At 34.2% G+C, this 18,471-nt stretch overlaps 1 protein-coding gene across 5 annotated transcripts in view; it reads right to left on the bottom strand.

Moving 5' to 3' along the window:
* The window catches only part of AKAP9 (A-kinase anchoring protein 9), a 100,550-nt gene that overhangs the window by 44,021 nt on the left and 38,058 nt on the right, over window positions 1–18,471 (bottom strand). For all 5 annotated transcript variants that reach the window (XR_006934693.1, NM_207179.4, XM_046918326.1 and 2 more), the window contains 15 exons: window positions 17,335–17,490; window positions 16,400–16,597; window positions 13,242–15,686; window positions 11,480–11,693; window positions 10,718–10,797; window positions 10,151–10,289; window positions 9,637–9,734; window positions 8,753–8,864; window positions 8,111–8,309; window positions 6,685–6,781; window positions 5,729–5,821; window positions 3,841–4,206; window positions 2,652–2,876; window positions 1,013–1,153; window positions 358–461 (listed from right to left, as the gene is read on the bottom strand). Coding sequence is in view for 4 of the 5 variants with exons in the window: in NM_207179.4 (NP_997062.3) it covers window positions 358–461; window positions 1,013–1,153; window positions 2,652–2,876; window positions 3,841–4,206; window positions 5,729–5,821; window positions 6,685–6,781; window positions 8,111–8,309; window positions 8,753–8,864; window positions 9,637–9,734; window positions 10,151–10,289; window positions 10,718–10,797; window positions 11,480–11,693; window positions 13,242–15,686; window positions 16,400–16,597; window positions 17,335–17,490 (4,667 nt within the window). In the remaining variant the exon portion in view is untranslated. The remainder of the gene's footprint in view (window positions 1–357; window positions 462–1,012; window positions 1,154–2,651; window positions 2,877–3,840; window positions 4,207–5,728; window positions 5,822–6,684; window positions 6,782–8,110; window positions 8,310–8,752; window positions 8,865–9,636; window positions 9,735–10,150; window positions 10,290–10,717; window positions 10,798–11,479; window positions 11,694–13,241; window positions 15,687–16,399; window positions 16,598–17,334; window positions 17,491–18,471) is intronic.

Here is an 18,471-nt window from a genome sequence, read left to right as displayed (position 1 = left end):
TATTATCATGTACAATAATTACATTAATATGAATGTATTGCACGTATGTAAAATATAATGTGTTACATATACACCTGTGTAGGAATTATGATTCTATATAGGAAAGAGATAGTAAAACTAACATTTGGTTAATTCTCTATGCATTAGGAAACCAAGCTTTATAAAACAAAATTTTGTTTCATCTGAAGTATGTAAACTTAGAAATATAGTTATCTAAAATCTAAAAATGCCATTATCATGAACCTCCGGCACAACAAAGCTTATAAATATTATTAACTTAATAGTAAGAACATAATTCTCAAGATTTGTTCTTTTTTTTTTTTAAGTAGTATTTCCTTAACTAACAGTTCTAAGCACCTTTCTTTAGAAAGCAGAGCTGAAGATACTTCGTCCGGCTTTCTTCCTTCATCTTCATCCTCAGTGATTTGCTCTCTCACATCATTCTGGTCTTCATTTTCATTCTGAGCCAGTTTTTGCAGAGGGAGAGAAGACAAAATAGAGAGAAATCCTGTCATGCCAGAAACCACATATTCTTCTAAGAAGCAGTAGAATATGAAATTTAGAACTGAAATCAGCTGTGTGTCGTTAATAATTTTTTGCGTGAAATCACAAATCAAGAAATACTTTTCCTATGAGGAAAAAGTTAAACTGAAACAAACGAAAACAAAACAGGAAGTGCAAGACAGGGCGTATTAGAAAGCACTTTGTTATGCTGATTAAACAGTCCTTGTGCTTTCAGTTGTTGTTGCTATAGCAATATGAATATGAGCTTACCTGAGCAAACAGCTGTATTAATCCCCACCTACAAGCTGCTAAACTTGCTTCTGCTGACCCGAAGTAGAAACTATGTCTACCAGTACCTTCAACTCTTAACAGTTCTTAAACTTGCTCCATTAAAGAAGTACCCTACGTCTTTTAGGAAAGTATATTAACTCAAAAACAGTTACAGTAAAACCAAATCTTACTAGTTTTGTATGTCACAGCTGCCAACAAAGTCAAAGTCCACACTCACCTCTGTTTGCGTGCTGCTGTTCTGTAGCTCGCAGAAGAGCCTCTCTTTTCCAGGAACAGGATGTTGTCTCAATGATTTCAGTTCTTCCAAAAGCATTCTCTCTCTCTCTGCAGCCAGGTTGTCATTCTCCATTGAGACGCGCTAAGAAAGAAGTGGTACAGAGGCACAGACTAGTTTTTAAGCTTCTGAGTACCAGGGAGTCCTGTCACTTCTAATTTTTTACATATTTTGCACAGAGAAAATTCAGTCCACTTTTTTAAATGGTTATAAAGAGGCTGAAAGCTTTATAGAACTAAACTCAGTCAACAGTACTTTTGGTATCTTATAGCTTATTTAAGATTTCCCTACAATTTCTGTGCTCTATGAAATAAGGTGGTCAAAATGTAATCTGGAAGTTTAACATCTAAATGTCACATGCCATTGTACATACACTGAACAACAGAGGAAAAAAAAAACATCTATAAAGTAGGTGAGAGGAACTGACAACTGTCACTATACAGATAGGATATATATAGTTTCCCAAGCTCCTTGACCCCAAAATTAAGCAGAACAGTTCGGGTAAAGTCTGAAGGAAATAAAGTTCTACTCCATCAGTGAAATTAAAGAATTTTAGAATACACGGATTATTATTTCCACGTGTAACGTTACAGTTTTGGAAACAAATCAGAGCATGAAAAATTCTTCTGAATTCAGCTTACTTGGCCTTTCAATTTGTCTTCAGAGATTTGAAGACAACTCTGCAAGTGACATTTTTTTTTGAAGACTCAATTACTAAGATAAATTAATGAGTTTAATGAGTTCCATTAGCATATCTGCTATAGGCTTTGAATTAGATACAGTATTCAAAGGCAAAGAAACACAGTGGTGTTTCCCACCAAGCCACACTGATTTTGTTTCATTCCAACATAGTCCATAAAGACTTCATCGTTCACGACTAAAAAAAAATAAAATTAAAGATTGCCAAAGCACTCTGTCCTACTTGGAATGACTTCCCCCTCCAGGACGTCTTTGGCATTAGTTGGCACCCAATCATGCATAGAAATTCCTGCCAGCTTCCAGAGCCTTGGTCCATTAAAGCAAAACAATGCATCTCCTACGACTATGATTTAGATTTTACTGAAGAAGCAACAGATTATGCTGCAGAAAAACAGCGTGGACAAACTTCTATTCCACAAGATTGAGCTGACTAGGGGAAAAGAAAAAAAAAAAGCGATGGAAGGTGCATGACAACAAACACATTAACTAGAAACCAGACTAGCCAAAGTGAGTACTGAAAACCTGTGTTCTCCTAACTTACCAGGCTTGTGTTTCACAGCTGACAGAACAATCACACTAATGCCAGAAGTGGGAAAAAGGAAAATGGGTGGTGGGGAAGAGAGCTGTACAGGAAGATGCAGATACTGTCAAAGTTACAACTTCAAGTGGGTATGAGGAAAAACAACACATTCTGTAGTATTTCTAGCTGTGACTGGGGGCTTCATGGATACACGTATGTGTGTATACATAAGTACAGAATTGTATGTGTGTGCCTACATATATTAAAGATGTGTGTGAATAGATACATAAGTATAAATAAATCTGAGTGGTGAGGTCTCTTGGTTAAACCACTGTTAGATCATTGCATCAGGCACCACATTACCTCGGCTAATTGCAATTTAAGACTCTCAAGCTCTGCTAGAAGTTGCTCTTGATTTTCTTTCTGACGTTCCATTTGCTGCATATGCCCTTGTCTCAGTAATTCTGTTGCCTGCTGATGTTCCTGATACTGCCGAACCAGTTCCTGACGCATATCTTCCAAGCGTTCCTCATATATCAACAGCTGACTTGATGTTTCCATGTCTGAGGCTGCCACCACATTGTTGCACTGAAATATTGTAATTATTTTAACATTTCATGTCCAAAGACAGCTACTAGGAAAGATTTAAATACATTTTAGAAAATATTTGCGCAAATTAAAATAGATATTGCTAAGGCATTAACTTCTTGCCTGTTTCTTGGAAAGTCCACATTCTCCATTTTAAAAAAGCTTTTCAAAATAACTCTAATGCTTTTTAGCTTACAAGGACCTCAACAGAAAATGTACTGGCAGACATATATGCCTCTGAGTTAGTGCATGAGCGAGTGTGTGTGTGTGTGTACAGCAACAGAAGTTTGAGAGAACAGCATCATACAAATCAGGAACATTATATTTCCTGATGTATTTGCTATCAAGATAATACAAGAGTAGAATATTTAACTGCCACACAAATCTGAAAGAGTAACTTTTGCTATAGCTAGCGCCAAATTCAATAAAGAACAAAACTGCACTAGGATTACATAATAGGCTGCTCTTTAACATATTTATTTCAGACCTTATCCTTCAACTCATTTTTCTGAAATACTTAATGTGATATTCAGTCTTTACATATTACTTTCATAATTTTTGTTTTCAGCTGATATTCTTTATCACAAGAGCCTCTAACTCTTTAAACACAATTTTTAATCTGTTCCATGCAAAGGCACTAGAAAACAATAGCTCAAAAGGTCTTCGTATCATTTATTGCTTGCAATAGACTTTTAACAAAAAATAGAAGAACCTGTTTTCCCACAATCAATGTCATATTCCCTTCCTCGTGGCATAGCAGAATGCTATAATAATATGGTAGAATATCGAAAGAAGGTAGATAATTTGAGATCTAAAGTTGTCATACCTTTTAAAGGCCAAAGAAAACATTCCAATTTTCATCTTAATTTCTTTCTTTGGTGCCTTCACATTGAAATGGAACTATATTCAAATATGTTTTTCAAATGTGTAGTTATACCTTACCAATCTTTTTTTAAACACTCACCAATGTTTCTTCTGCTGTATGCCCTTGGACATGGGAGAAAAGCCTTTCAGAAGTCACTGATTCACGTGTGGTCTGTCTTAATACATAACCAGACTGGCTGTTAGAACACAGCTGTTCTCCAAGCAAGCCCATCTCACCAGACTCTTCACTGAGTTCCTTGCAAAGTGATTTCAATTCTTCACGTTTGCTTTTTTCTGTTGCTTTCTTAAGAGGGCCGTCAACCTCTTCTATGCTACATTCCCTCCTCATTTCAAAATGCATTCCCTGTCGATGCTCAATTTGTGTTTGTGTTTCTTCCTTCTTCTGCCTAGCAATTCTTGATAACTCACTCTGTTTGGCAAACGCTACACTCATTGACACAATTACCTGAAGAAATAAGAAAAATATGCATTAATTTATACTTTGTAGTATCTCTTGCTGCAGAAGAAATCTCCTTGTTTACAACCAATAATATAAATACAAGTACTAAAAGTTCTGATCTGTGATTTTACTATCTTTTAAATAGAAGAAAATAAAAAGGTAAAAAAACATAGATATTTTGCCAATATTACAAACAGTCATTTCTTAAAATATACACATGCAACGTTTAAGGCAGTCTAATAAATTGCAATGCTATTTTCATTTAAAATATATTTCGTTGGGAATTATCCAGTTCTCTTACATACGTATGTACATATGTATAAAATAGTCTAGAATCTATAAGGTGAGACAAAGAAATGCAGCCATGCTAAGCTTCTTCTATCCATCCAAGCACCATCCATAAATATTCCACTGACCCTGATTCTGGGCAGCGGTGTCGTGTGCTTGACACTCAGCACAGGTATTTACTCGACCAGAAAGAAACTTCTATGAGTACTATGAAGTTGCATTTTCAGTTACAACAGATTGGTAACCTCTTCATTGCTAAGCATCTCCATTCAATACAAATAACCCCCATTTTCAATCACACGAGCAGCTCTTTGCTAGACTGTGGGCAGCAGATTAGACAGATGAAACTTTTACTCCAGAAATTTGGATTGCTTAAATTAACGTCATCATCTGGTGCTGTCTATAACAGTTTTCTTAAATCTGATCACAAAACCTTTGAAGAAGCATTCTCTTACTTTTAACCAATTTTTAATTAAAACTAATTTAATTCTCTTGTTTTTATGTTATCATATTGGCATAAATGCATAAAAAGCAGGGATAATTCATTCCACAAAGAAGTGAAAATGTTTTTGGAAATCAAATAATGAGTAAATCCACAATGATTTAATGTACTCTTCTCTATAAAGCCTAAAATACAAGAAAGTCACCAGATCCAATGCATTTTACACCATACACTAAAATGCACAATATGATCAGAAAATATATGAAACTGTTAACATCTTTTGAACTGACCAGCTGTTACGCTTAAAGTAACAAGAAACACACTCCCTAAGTCTCAGGATTTTCTAAATACATTTAAGTAATGAAAATGGTTGTGTGATATCTGTTTTCCTTGGAATTTTAAAAGAAAACACCACCCTGCACATGAACAGATAGTATGTGGTAGTACAGGGCACTAGTCAAAGGACTGGCTGGGTACAAATGAAAAGCCATGAAACCAAACAATAGGTTGATTGGACACACTGAACACAATGAACGAATCCCATAGTAAAGAATAAACACACAAACACACACAAAGAAACAAACCAAAAAATCCCAAAACACCCACGCAAACAAAATGTTTCAGAAAGCTTATTAAAAAGACTTTCATATTCGGAATCAGAAGGAATCAAGTCTTTGTTAAAAAAAGCAAAAACAGAATTTAGCATACAATATTGCAACTGTATGAACAATCAGGAACAACAAATAAAAGTGGCAGTACTTTAAAGCACATTTTGAAGTAACAAAATAAAAGCAATACCTTTGCTATTTCTTCTTCTAATCTTTCCTGGTACTGTTTTTCTAGCAATTGTACAACATCCAGATCGTTTTTCATTTCAATTTCATTAGCAAGCTGCAAGAAAAACATGAAATCTCAAATCATGTATTTGCACTTTTATTTCATGATTTTTAAATGCTTTAAGAGATTATTTTCCCCTGAAGTGGTTCATCTTTATTTCATATAAACAACATAATTTTGTACCACAAAATAAGAAAATAGCTAAAGGACTTTGCCACATTTCTGCACCAAAATAATTTCAGAAGTTGAGTTTGAAACAGCTGATCTTCTAGCACTACTGGAACTACCAAAATGCAGAGGAATCAAGGGAGAAACCACAGGATCACAGTAGAAAACAACATCACTATTTTTCAAAGAGGAGAATTTCTGAGCCAGGTTTAAAGCAATACTAGAGGAGGAATGTGTGGAGTTTCTTCCATTTGCATTTGGTTTCTGAGATCTTTGGGACTATTTTTTTTTCAAAATTTCTTCTAAATTGTGCAGTCCATACTTAAAAAGTACTATGATTTCACTTAAGTATTTTGTTCCATAGGTAACCTTTAATGAAAAGTCTCAATATCTTAAAAACTCCTGAAGAATTCTTTGAACAGTAATATTTTTCCACTTTTATGAGTGAGAAGCAGTCCAATAAAAAAAAAAAACTTGTTTCAGAGAATCAATACAAAATAAAAATTAAACTGGAAAAGACAGGACCAATAAAGCAAGTTTATGGCTTATAAATTAAAGAAATGTTCTTTTTTTTTTTTCCAAAATCTCTATTTTCTCTAATTTGGACTGTCAAGTGTAGAACATAGTACTGGGATAATGATTTTATTACTATCAAATGTTAGTCAGTATTTCAATTTCATCTGATAGCCCATAGCATCTAAATTATATCCACGGTATGCATATTAGTTGTCAACTGAGTTATATGGTACCTCCAGTGCTACATCTTCTCCTTGCTGATGAGGATTTTCAGTGCACTTCACTTTCCTGAAGGACTCTTTTAGCTTCATTTGTGACTCCGCAGATATACTAAGAAGGTAAAAGAAGCAGAGAGAGCAGGGTTTAAAATAAAATAAACGTTTCAGTATATGTTATTTTTTCTTCCATTCAAATATGCACCTATATGAATATGTATATGCACCACACACATTCAAAAACCAATAACTGCAAATATTTTCTTCACAACATACCTCTCCCCATGTCGTTAATTTCATATAGTCTACTTTATAATTCATCTGCCTTCTATACACCAGGCTCCATCAATATAAGACTTCTTAAATACAGATGTTTGAGTTTTACTGGTTGAAGGAAAACAGTTTTTTTTTTCATTTGTCTCAGCCTCTAAGGATTCATCTTACCACAGCCCTTCAGCCTTTTTAAGAGTGCTGTGGTAAGTGTACCAACTAATAGACAATTTCTAGAAAAATATAAACAACTGCTCCTCCCTCCTAAATAACATCTCTTATTGCTACTGTGACTCTTTGTTTTCCATTTGCAGCCATGCATTGGGTGACAAACAAACCCTAGCAGTCCTCCCTCAAATAAAAGTACAGCAAGAGAAATGAAAAATGCATAAATACTGAACAGATTTTGGAGTACTTCAAATGAAACAAATGAAAAAACAGCAAACAAGAGAGCACACTGAACAGATCACAATCAAAAGCACCCATCACTCCCTGAACACATCCACTGATGCCAGTAAAAGAATCATCACCAACAACAGGCTCTGCAGTTGTCAGGATTCCCCCCCAAGGAACGCTACTTCTTTGAGGTTAGAATGGCCATACTAGCCAGGGCCAGGAAGAGGCTGATGAGCATGTCCTATGGCCCATGACTTGGAGAAAGTCAGAACCTGTTAAGCTGACCTTAATTCTGCCAAAAACTTTATTGCTATATGTTCTTCAAAACTACTGATTCCATGCAAGTATGCTAGAGTATGCTATGTACATACAATACAGTATAATGCCAACTACATTGCCTGGAGTTCCAAAGGTAGTCAAGTTTTCAGCGGCCCATGAGTTGGAAGTTTCGAATTTATAGCTAGAATGGTCATATACGTGAAGTAATGCTTATATATTATTCCAATTGACAGATCTCCCTCTATTCACTATAAAAATATAATAAAACATATTTTACAACAGTTTCTAATTCTAAATGCTGCACTATGTTGCTCACAACATTTATGTAATGTCTTGGCAGCAATCAACATCTCTTGAAAGAACAAAAGAATATGAGCGATGTGTTTATAAATAATTTCTCAAATTTCAAAGTAAAACACGTAGCATTACATGAATGGTTATTTGGGACACTTCTGTTTGTATGAAGTACAAAGTTGTAAGCATTAAAAACTGATTATACCTTGTGTAGTCAGAGGATACCTCTTCACTCCGAAGCTTATCCTGTAAGTGAGCAATCTCTGCTGTGTACCTCACTTCACTGTCTTTCAGTTGTTGTTGGAAATAAGACCTGAGGTGCTCCACCTCTTGAGCATGTTGTTCTTCAAGTTGTGTTTTAACATTCTCCATCTCCTTCCAACAGAGCTCATGAATTTTAGGATCTATATGCAGATTATTTGAATAAGGAAAAAGGAAAAAAAATATAGTAGTATAAATTCATTCCCATCCCAAGCTCTCATCAGTGATGGAACTGAATAATTACACCAGTTAAAAATTTATTCATATAATTTTTTTTCCATTGTAGATAACTTAGTCTTCCACTTTGCAAAATTGAATAAAACCTCCCTCTCCTGTTATTTCTTAATAGTAACAGAACTCTAGCTGCGGAAAACTGAACAAGAACAAACCAAAACTGCTTCATAGAAAGCAATTCAGTTACATTTTAGAGATTTAAGTAAAGAATGGTATCATACTGTAAAATCTGCAAAAAGCTCTTACATGATTCAAGTTGTTGTAAACTAAGAGTCAGTTAAAGGTTAGTCATTCTCTCTCCTCTTGCTCTTTGAATACGTATACATTAAAAACAGCATATGCATCTTTTTACCCATTAAATTGTGTGAAGAGGCATGCAAAGATTCCTTTCTGGTTTCCAGACAGTTAGATTCCTCTTCTTTTCTTCTTTCAGGTTCTGAAGATGACAGCCACAGTTCTTTGACCTAAGAAATAATCAAGTCAATATAAAGGACAGTAATTTGCACAGTAATAATGCAAAAAATATTAACTGCATTTATAGACATATAAGAAAGGTCAGTGGACGATGCACATGAGAATGTAATTGACATAACAAATATGTTTCATTTTACAGCTTGAATGATCAAATATTCATTTATAACTAGTTGATCAGCCTGTTTAGACTGAATGGAAAATGAACTTGGGTCCTTGGCGAACAGCAAGTTAAACAGAAGCCAGCAATGCCATAATAAGACAAAAGTCCAGCAGCCCCTTGGGCTGCATTAGAGCATTGCCGTGAAGACGAGGGAGCTGATATTTCCCTATTCCATTGCTGTGCTTTCCAGCATAAGAGAAACTGAGTCCAGCAGAGGGCCATAAAGGAGACGAGGAGTTTGGTCTAACTGTTTTATAATGAGAGTCTGAGAGAGCTGGGTAGCCTGGAGAAGGTTGCCTACTGGAGTTGTGTTGTCTCCATCCTTGGAGATACTCAAAACTCAACAGGATATTGCCTTAGGAACTCTGCTTTGTGCAGGGGTTGGCAGAGACAAACTCTAAAGATACCTTCCAGACTCAGACCATTTTATGATTCTGTGACACAGGCAGTAGTCTTCTCCATTTTATCTCACCATACCATTGCTATGTCATTCAATCAGGATGCATAGACAGGATTTCAAATACATTCTTTCATTTCAAGAGGAATTCACGGAACAAATAGAAATTAAAGGCCTGTAGACTAAAATACTATAAAGAGTTTACCTGTTTACAATCCTTCACCAATTGTGTTTGAAGTGCTTTTAGCCTGTTGTATTCTTCCAGTATCTTATGCAGAAGGGCTTCCATATGTTCTTGCATAGCTAAATTAAACAATCATCATTTTATCATAAACTTTAATGCAATGTATTATTTAAAAGTTCTTCGCTGAAGAGTTATTCAATACAGATAACACATTGAAACAAATGGGGCACCTCCAACTTTTAGAATGTACTTTTACATAGTGTTGGTATATACAACTTTTCTGGTAAAACTGCTAGCTTCTACAGAAGAAGAAGAAAAATATAATCACTTTTTTTCACCAATTTTCACTATAAAAACAGCACAAGAAAATATTCATAAGAAAAGTTATTCAGAATAGTGAGGAAATCTTTAAAGCAGCTATTGAGGCACCTCTTAGCAGCTAAATTAGCATCTGAACAACCAGTGGCATAATTGCTAGTCAGAAATACTTGAAATCGATGTTTGTTTAACCAGTATAATCGTACAATGCCATTACCTTGAATTTGACCTCTGTGTCTTGTTAATTCCATATCAAGATTTTCCTTCTCAGCAGCAGGTCTACTGAAAATATCCTGTTCCTTATCACCAGTTTCTATCACAGTTGAAGATTTTTCATTCCAGCTATCACAGAAAATCTGCACAACAAATGAAACATAGAAAAAAAGTGAAGAATCGTTTATTAATGTATCAAAAAACATGGAAAAACAGTGTAATTGATACCTGGTATTAGAGCAAAGGCTAAAAAGAATCTTCAACTTTTGATCACAGTATTTAGTTACTGAAAAACACTGCACTGAAGAATAAGACTATGTGTAAGACAGAAGAATTTGCTGTAGAAGGACATGAAACAGTTTAGGAAAAAAAATGCAAAAACCTTTGCAACATTATTTTGGAAGATCAGTTTGTATTCAGAGATCAAGGCAGAAAGAAAAGCTGCAAAGAAAACCTGTTAAAGATGATAAACAAGGTTAAAGATGATGCAGAAAAACATGATGACTCACTGTATACATAATTCTTCATTTTGAAGTGTTAGACTCAAAAAAAGCTTTTAGTTAAGTCTTACCTGCGTGAGCCTAGAACATTCCTCAGTTATAGCTTCATTCAGCTTTTCTATAAGTCTCTGAGAAGATGAGACTTCATCATCTATGAATACAAATTATTAATGTTATGATTTTTAAACACTTGATGCACAACAATTTTCCAAATGGCTTCATATGTCAATGAACTCTAGAAATATCAAACATTACTCAAACACACGAGAGAGCAAAGAACTTATTATGCAAAAAAACTACACAAGGGCAAATAATGGAGTGACAGAAAATAAATCTGGTAACATAGAATTCCCTGGAGGAAAAAAGGCAAAGAACAATGTTCCTGAAAGTAGTATCAAAAATTGATCAAAAAATGCCCTTACTTAATAGGGCAGGAAGCCAATTCATAGATTTAAAGACCACTGAATGAAACAAGCTTAAAAATATTTTCACGATGCATTTGTTTAATATTGTAGTAAATAATACAAATGGAAAGATAATTATATTACATTGTTCCTTGCAATTAACTGATCTAATACAAATAGCAAAACATGAGCTGTAATACTTTCCATTCCTATTTCTTATATTCTTTTTATCCTTTCTTTAAATATCCTCAGTAATAGACCATTTATAATGGGGAAATACTATGACAAAAAACACTGTAAAATGTTCTTTGAAAATAATTTATTGGACAGCCATGTGCACCTTCTCCCCAGACTCTTGTGCTTATTTTATTGTAAAGACACTATCTATATTTCCAATCAAGAGCCACACTCATAATTTTCTCACGTTACCTGCTGGTTGAATTTTCATGGTCTGGAGCTCCATTTGATGAACTTTTTTAAGATCATTCATCTCTTGTAAATGACTACGTATAAGCTCCTCTTTAAGACTGCAAAGTTCACTCTCTTTTTCTGCTTTCAGGTGCTCACGGACCTGGTCTACATGAGCTGAATAAACCAGGGAAAGGCAAATGCGCTGTGCTTCCATCTGTAGCTGTAAATCAGCCTTTGAATAAAAATACACACTTTACAAAGAATGAAAAAAAAAAAAAAAAAAAAAAAAGCATACAAGAATGTCCAGTCTTGGTAAATTTCTGAAATTAATACTTAACATGTTGTATGGAATGCTGCATATATGTTATGTATTGAATAATTTAAAATATGCACATTTTGGAAACTTGAACTGTTACAAAGTAGTTGAGACACTTTTTCAACTTATAATAATAAAATAATAATAACAATGAAAACAGAAATTAAATAACAAAACACTAAGTGCTTCAGTTCTTGCCTTGGGCAAGAGAGTTGCAAGCAACAATGATCTTCACACACTGCGCTTCACATTGAGAACACAAACTACTTCCTCACAATTATTCTATGGTTGAGAATTTGTATGCCTGAGGTTGTTTGAGCGCAGATTATTTTCCATGGGATCACAACAGAAAATCACACTTGAAAACTCTACTTTTGTTTTTTATGGCACCTTATTTGCAGGTGGCATGGTAAGTGCCAAACAGGAGACTGTCTGCTTATTGATTTCCAATGAAACTACAATGAAATGGAAAAGAAGAATCTTAAATAGTATACACATCAATCTGATCGGTCTGCTATGTTACCTCAGTCTATCTGTAGATAAGGACAAATGTAACAAACACACAAAAAATTTAAAAAATTACTGAACAAAGCAGGCCTTGCTTTGAGTAGGGTTAGGACCAGGTGATCTCCAGATGTCCCTTCCAAGTTATGTTATTCTGTTCTACAGAGTGGAGTGGCTGAAAACTAGCTCCTGCTACAATGGACATTGGTGATGTCAAATATTTTGGGTAGAACGGGTTCCCATATAACCTAAACCACTCCAGCAAGACTATCAGTGCTTGCAGACTAAAAGCTGATATCACAAGGAAGCCTTGGCCTTTATGTTTTTTGAAATCTTAGCTGAGAACCAGACTGTTTCGACTTAACTGAACAACAAACTTCAGCTAAGACTATCTTCCCACATCCTTGAAAAATCCATCCTTCACACTCAGAACTGGACACATTACTTAAGAAGTGATAACCACACATATGCAAGAAATTTGTTAGAAGAATATTACCATTGGACAAGTTTGATAAAAGATAACTGAAGAAGTCAAGAGTTTCACTCTATGTATTGTTTACTGGAGTACTTTAAGAACTGAAAAGCTAATCATAGATGAAAAAAATGTGTTTTGACTAAGTTTTCATCACAAGTAATTAACTGCATGCTACATCAAAAGATGAAGTGCTCTAGATGTCTTCTCAACCTTATTGTTTTGTTGTTGTTGATTTAATTGAATATAATCGAAAGATATTTATTTCACTGAAAAATAACATCCTTCTATATATTGACTACAGTTTATAGGTCCAGTCACTCATTCAGTAACTTAAAACTATTAGTCACTCTCTGTCACATACTCATCATCTTGCACATGCATTTTAAAGCAGTTCTAAGGCAAAATATGATACAAGTTTCCAAGGGCAAGCTCCTAAAAGTCGTTAGAGGTAAATGATTCTCTCTCCACAGTTTTATGTAACGTACCTGTTCTGATTTTAACGTATTCACTTGCTGCTGAAGATGATTATTTTCAGTCTGTGTAATGGCTATTAATGATGTTTCATCTGTCAGCCTGTCTGTCATCTTATGCAAATGTTCTACAAAAGCCGGCTGTTCTGGTTTTGACATTTGCTGAACTTCCTGTACTTCTGTAACCTGATGACTGATAGCTTTACCTGAGCCCAGATTTTCTCTTACCATTCCTTCACCAACTTCATTGCTTGGAGCAGATGTTTTGTTTCTACTTTCATATGGTGGAGTAGCAGTCTCTCGAGCTTTCCCTTTAAAGCATTTTGTCTTAGGTTCAGTATTACTAATATTTTCTCTCTTAGCATGGCTAACTATAAATTCTAGTTCTTTACATTTTGCTAGAACTTTCTCTTTCTCATCTTTTAAGGATTTAACCTTTTCACTTAAATGACAAACTTCACTATGCTTTGACTTCAGCTGTTCGGAAAGATCAGAAAGTCTCAGGGATAATTCCAGTTTCTCACGCTGGGTAACTTCAAGCTTTTCCATAAGTTCTGTTGCATCTTTCTCAACAACTTCTCCAGCCTCCTGCGTGTCTGCTCTAAACACCTTGTTTTCATTACTCTCCTCAAAACTGGAAGTTCTACTTTTAAATAAAACTGGTCTATTGCTTTGCAGATGGTGAAGTTCTTCACTCAAAGCTTTGAGTTTGATTTTATATTCAGCTTCCAGCTTATTCATATTCTCTTGTAACACGTTCTTTGCCTTCAGAAGACTTTCACATTCTTTCTGCAGCCCTTTGTAATTAGCATCAAGTTCTTTCTCAGTAGACAAAAATGCACTCTTCTGCCTTTCAGTATCCTCTTGGAGTTGAATATTTTGTTTTTTAAGTTGCTCGTTTTCAGTAATCAGGCTTTCTATTCTTTTTTGTACATCCAAATTTTCTGACTTAGAGCTCACACTGTCATTCAAAATGACATTTTCTTCAGAGATTACCAGCATGCTTTTTAATTTCTCTTCAAGAGTTTTGTTTTCCCCTTGAAGAAGATTATTCTGTGTTTCAAGTTCACTACATTTGTTTTGAAGGCTATCTTCTGTCTCCCTCATTTGTTTCTGCATCAATTCAGTTTTAAGCTGCAGCTCTTGAATTTCTTGTTCAAGAGTACCTTTTTCTTTTTCTTCTTGCCTAAGTACTTCAATTTCTTTCTGCAGTTCATGGATCTGAAGTGTCATTTCTTCAGATTTAGAATTTACAATGGACTGCTGTAAATCTTTAAGCTTTGAAATCTCTAATACCAGCTGGTTTTGCTTTGTGATTAAGTTGTCCTTTTCAAGCTGCATGGCTTCTATCTTTTGACTCATTTCTTTTTTCACTCCATCCAACTGCTGCTTATGGTGCATATTCAAGTTATCTTTAAGGCTTTCCATGTTCACCATGTGCTCTTTTTGTAAGTCTTCTTTAAGTCTGGAAAGCTCCTCTTCATGACTAAACAAAAGCTTTGTCCTCAGCCTTTCTAATTCTGCTTCTTGAGATTCTGCCATCCTGTCCAAAACCGCATCCTTTTCTCTTTCTAGCATTTCAAGTTTTATTTTGTAATTTGTTACTTCTGCCTCATGTTTTAGTTCCAATTCCTTCCTAAATTCTGAAGCAGAAGCCAGCTGAGTTTTTAGATCTTCAATCACAAACTGATATTTCTCAGCTTCATTCAACCTACATTCCATATCCATTATAGTTTGTTTGGCTCTTTGAACCTGCTCCCTTGAAAAATTCAGTTCTTGCAAAAGATCTTCAATTTTAGTTTGCTGAAGAGACTTCTCTGCTGAAATTACTTCCATCTGTTGTGACAGTTCTTGCTTTATTTTTTCCCTTTCATTATCAGCATCTTGCAATTTCACATTCAATTCATTAATTTTAATATTCATTAAATGCATTTGATCTTGATTAACATTATCACTCAAACACAGACTTGAAGTTTTCTCCAATTCTACTCTTTGTTGCGCAAGACGTTGTTCAATTTCCACTGCATGCTGCTTAATTAATTCTTGCTTCATTTGTACAATCTGCTGTCCATGCATTTCATCTAATTCAGCCTGAAGTTGTGCCAGTCTCCTTTGTGTTTCTAATTCCATTCTTTGCACAATGTCAGCTTCAGACTGGCTGTCTTTATAACACCGTTTCTGTAGTTCTTCCACAGTTCCCATTAATTGTTTTATTTCATCAGAACATTGTCTTTCTTTCTGTTTGTAGGTGGTAAGTTCAATTCTCATATTACTTATCTCCAGATTCCTTAGTGAAATTTCTTCTTTTAATTCTTCATGCAATTTACTGATATCTGATATTTTTTCCTTAAGCTGAAGTGATTTTTTTTCTTCTTCTTTAAGTTTTGCTTCCAGCTCTTCAACTAATGCCTCTTTTTCTTGTAGTTTATTCATATCTTCTTCCTCGTTTCTTTGCTTTTCCTTAAAAAGGGAGCAAAAACAATTTTAGTTTATTTTCTGAACACAGTGGAACATTTATACACTTAGCTATTGAAACATTACGTCTTTCTTGATAATATCATCGGCTAGAGATCATTTATAAAAACTAAATTAATTATTTGTTGCCTTCTCTGGAAAGATTTCTATACGTTTGGGATATGTGACTTTTTCCCTTCATATGTCCAAAACAAAAACAAAAACCTAACAAAAACAAACATATAAAAATCATTTCAATTTTATCCAGCTGTGCTGTGTTATTCCAAAAGCTATTTTGCACAATTTCCTGAAAGTTTTGCTTTTTTCTCACTTTTAATGGCATTTAGTTTTTTTAGTTACTTCTAAGATTTCAATTATTATTATATTAATAATGTAAAAATAATAACGTATACAAGAAATTCATTCCTCATGACAGAAGACTGTTTAAGCAAGTTCTTTTTATTATTTTCTAACAAAATGTCATTTAATAAAGGCATTTTAATGTTCTGTGTAGTTTCAATGATTCTTGTAAATTTTCTGTAATTTTTAAAAACGTGATACATACTGTTGACATAAGCACTTCAGCTGAAAATTCTAAATAAATAATGTGTAAGTTAATAGATGTGGCCCTTTCAAAGGGCCAAAAAAATTTCAATGGGACAAGAAAATCATGAAAAGGAAACAGAATAGCAAAGATACTTTTCTGATAAGGAACATACCATTTCATATGTTTTGATCAAGCCTTGAAGATGTGTTATCTGAACTTCAAATTCTTCATTTTTCCTTTGGTAATTCTTCAATAGACATTCTTGATCTTCTAGCTGTTGCTGATGTGAAAGTATCTGTTGCTTGGCTTGCAATAAATCAGCAGCTGTGCAACTGTGGCTGGTGTTCCTTAGGGCTTCACTTGCCTGTAACTTGTATATATTAAAAAAAAAAATAAATCAATCAAGATTGTAAGAAACAGTTTGATTACAGAGACAGCTATGATTTTCACTTTCTTATTCCACCTCATAAGCACAAATATAATCATAAAATTTTAGAAGACCTCTTACAAGGAACTGAAATGTCATTACAACTGATAAAAACATTTCATATTAAATTCTTTTATAGTGAACTAGCATGGGACAGCAGTGTTTCATAAAAATCTCAAATGGTAAGACAAACTACTTGTAATTACTGTTCCTGAAATCCAAATTTAATTTATTAACAGAATTAATTAATTGGCTAATTAAAACTAATGAACACCATAAGAGGCAGATTTTATAAGAAAATATAGGACTGGAGCATTAAACAGTGACCCACCAAAGCTAATGGCTGGCTGTTTTGATTGGAAAGGTAACAGGTTGGATTGCAGCCCAAAACTTTAAGAACAGTAATTACATGAGCTTTTTCTCACTAAGATAACTGTCATCATCCAGCATTTATCAGCAGCTATTACTAAAGAGTAGGAGAGAAAATCTCTGTTATTTTTTATCTTCTACAATGATGACTGTAGGACTGTTAAATTGACTGCAGATATATACCAAGGAACTAAGTCTCCAAAAACACAAAATCACAAAATTTTGCTTCTTCAGGAATCAGCTATTTATGTATCCTCCAAAGTGACATCAATTTTCAAACCCAAATAAACCTTGTCAGTGTTGTAACTTACATGCTGAAACTGAATTTGCAGTTTTTGGCTTTGTTCTGTTAGCTCTAAAAACTCCCTCATAGTTTCATCCTTTTCCTTCCGTGCCTGCTGTAGATTAGTAGTAAGCTGAGTGATGATATCATCTCTTTTTTTGATAGCAGCTTCAAATTCTTGCAGCTACGGAAGATAAAATTTAAATTAGTAATACACATCAAACCAACAGATAGAAAAAATACTAACTTATTCTTGTTAAACAGGAATATATGTTCCCTAACCACTTTACAATGAAGATGTCACATACACAGAGCAGGGAATTTATGTTTTCACAAACTCTTATATGTAAGTACTTTAGAAATATTTGTTTGTTCTCATTCAACAGTGTACAAGTTCTCCATAAACACACTCATCAAAAGACAGAATCTGAGCTTTTGAGAAGTCTAATTTAGAATTTGCTTTAAAACTAGAGAGAATGGCCACATAAACAAACCATCACAAAGGCAGTTCAGGTACTTAATTATAAAGTATCAGCAAATTTGTCCAACTGTTCATGTCCACATACTTTTTCCAAAATAAATGCAAACTATGCCACTTCTCACTAAAAGTGCAATAAATTGCATTCATTGTATTAAAGGCATAAAATAGATGCCGTCCAATATCTTACATTGCAGAACTTATTCATATAACTACAAGAGAAAATTAGCTCAAGTTGCACATCTGATGCCATGTATTTAATAGATTCATCTTTTGTAATTTGTAGTGATGAATAAATGATAAAAGGACAGAAAAAAAATTCCTCTGCGAGTTTTTTTTTTTTTTTTTTTTTCTTGTAAAATAAAATCCAGGTAGTCAGAAATCCTACAATAAAAATTGGGACTGTATTTAAATATGTAAATAGATATGTTATTCACTTTCAAGTCACTTTGTCACTTTGAACTCCTTCAATGCTAGTACATGCTTCATCTCCACATTTTGAGAATTTCTTAAATCATCCATTGCCTTCTCCAACTATTTAGTTTACTATGCTCTCAAAAAGAAGTTTCTCCAGATCATATGCCAATTCTTGAAGTAAAATTGTAATACTTCCAGATAAAGCTTACTGATTGAGACGACAGAGACATTTTTCAACGGGACATATAAACCAAGAGGCCCTTAAACATG

This window comes from Gallus gallus, chromosome 2 (genome assembly GCF_016699485.2).
Source record: "Gallus gallus isolate bGalGal1 chromosome 2, bGalGal1.mat.broiler.GRCg7b, whole genome shotgun sequence".
Classification (NCBI taxonomy): Eukaryota; Metazoa; Chordata; class Aves; order Galliformes; family Phasianidae; genus Gallus; species Gallus gallus.
Note: the sequence above shows the minus strand (reverse complement) of the source record. Positions and strands in the feature narration are given on the sequence as shown.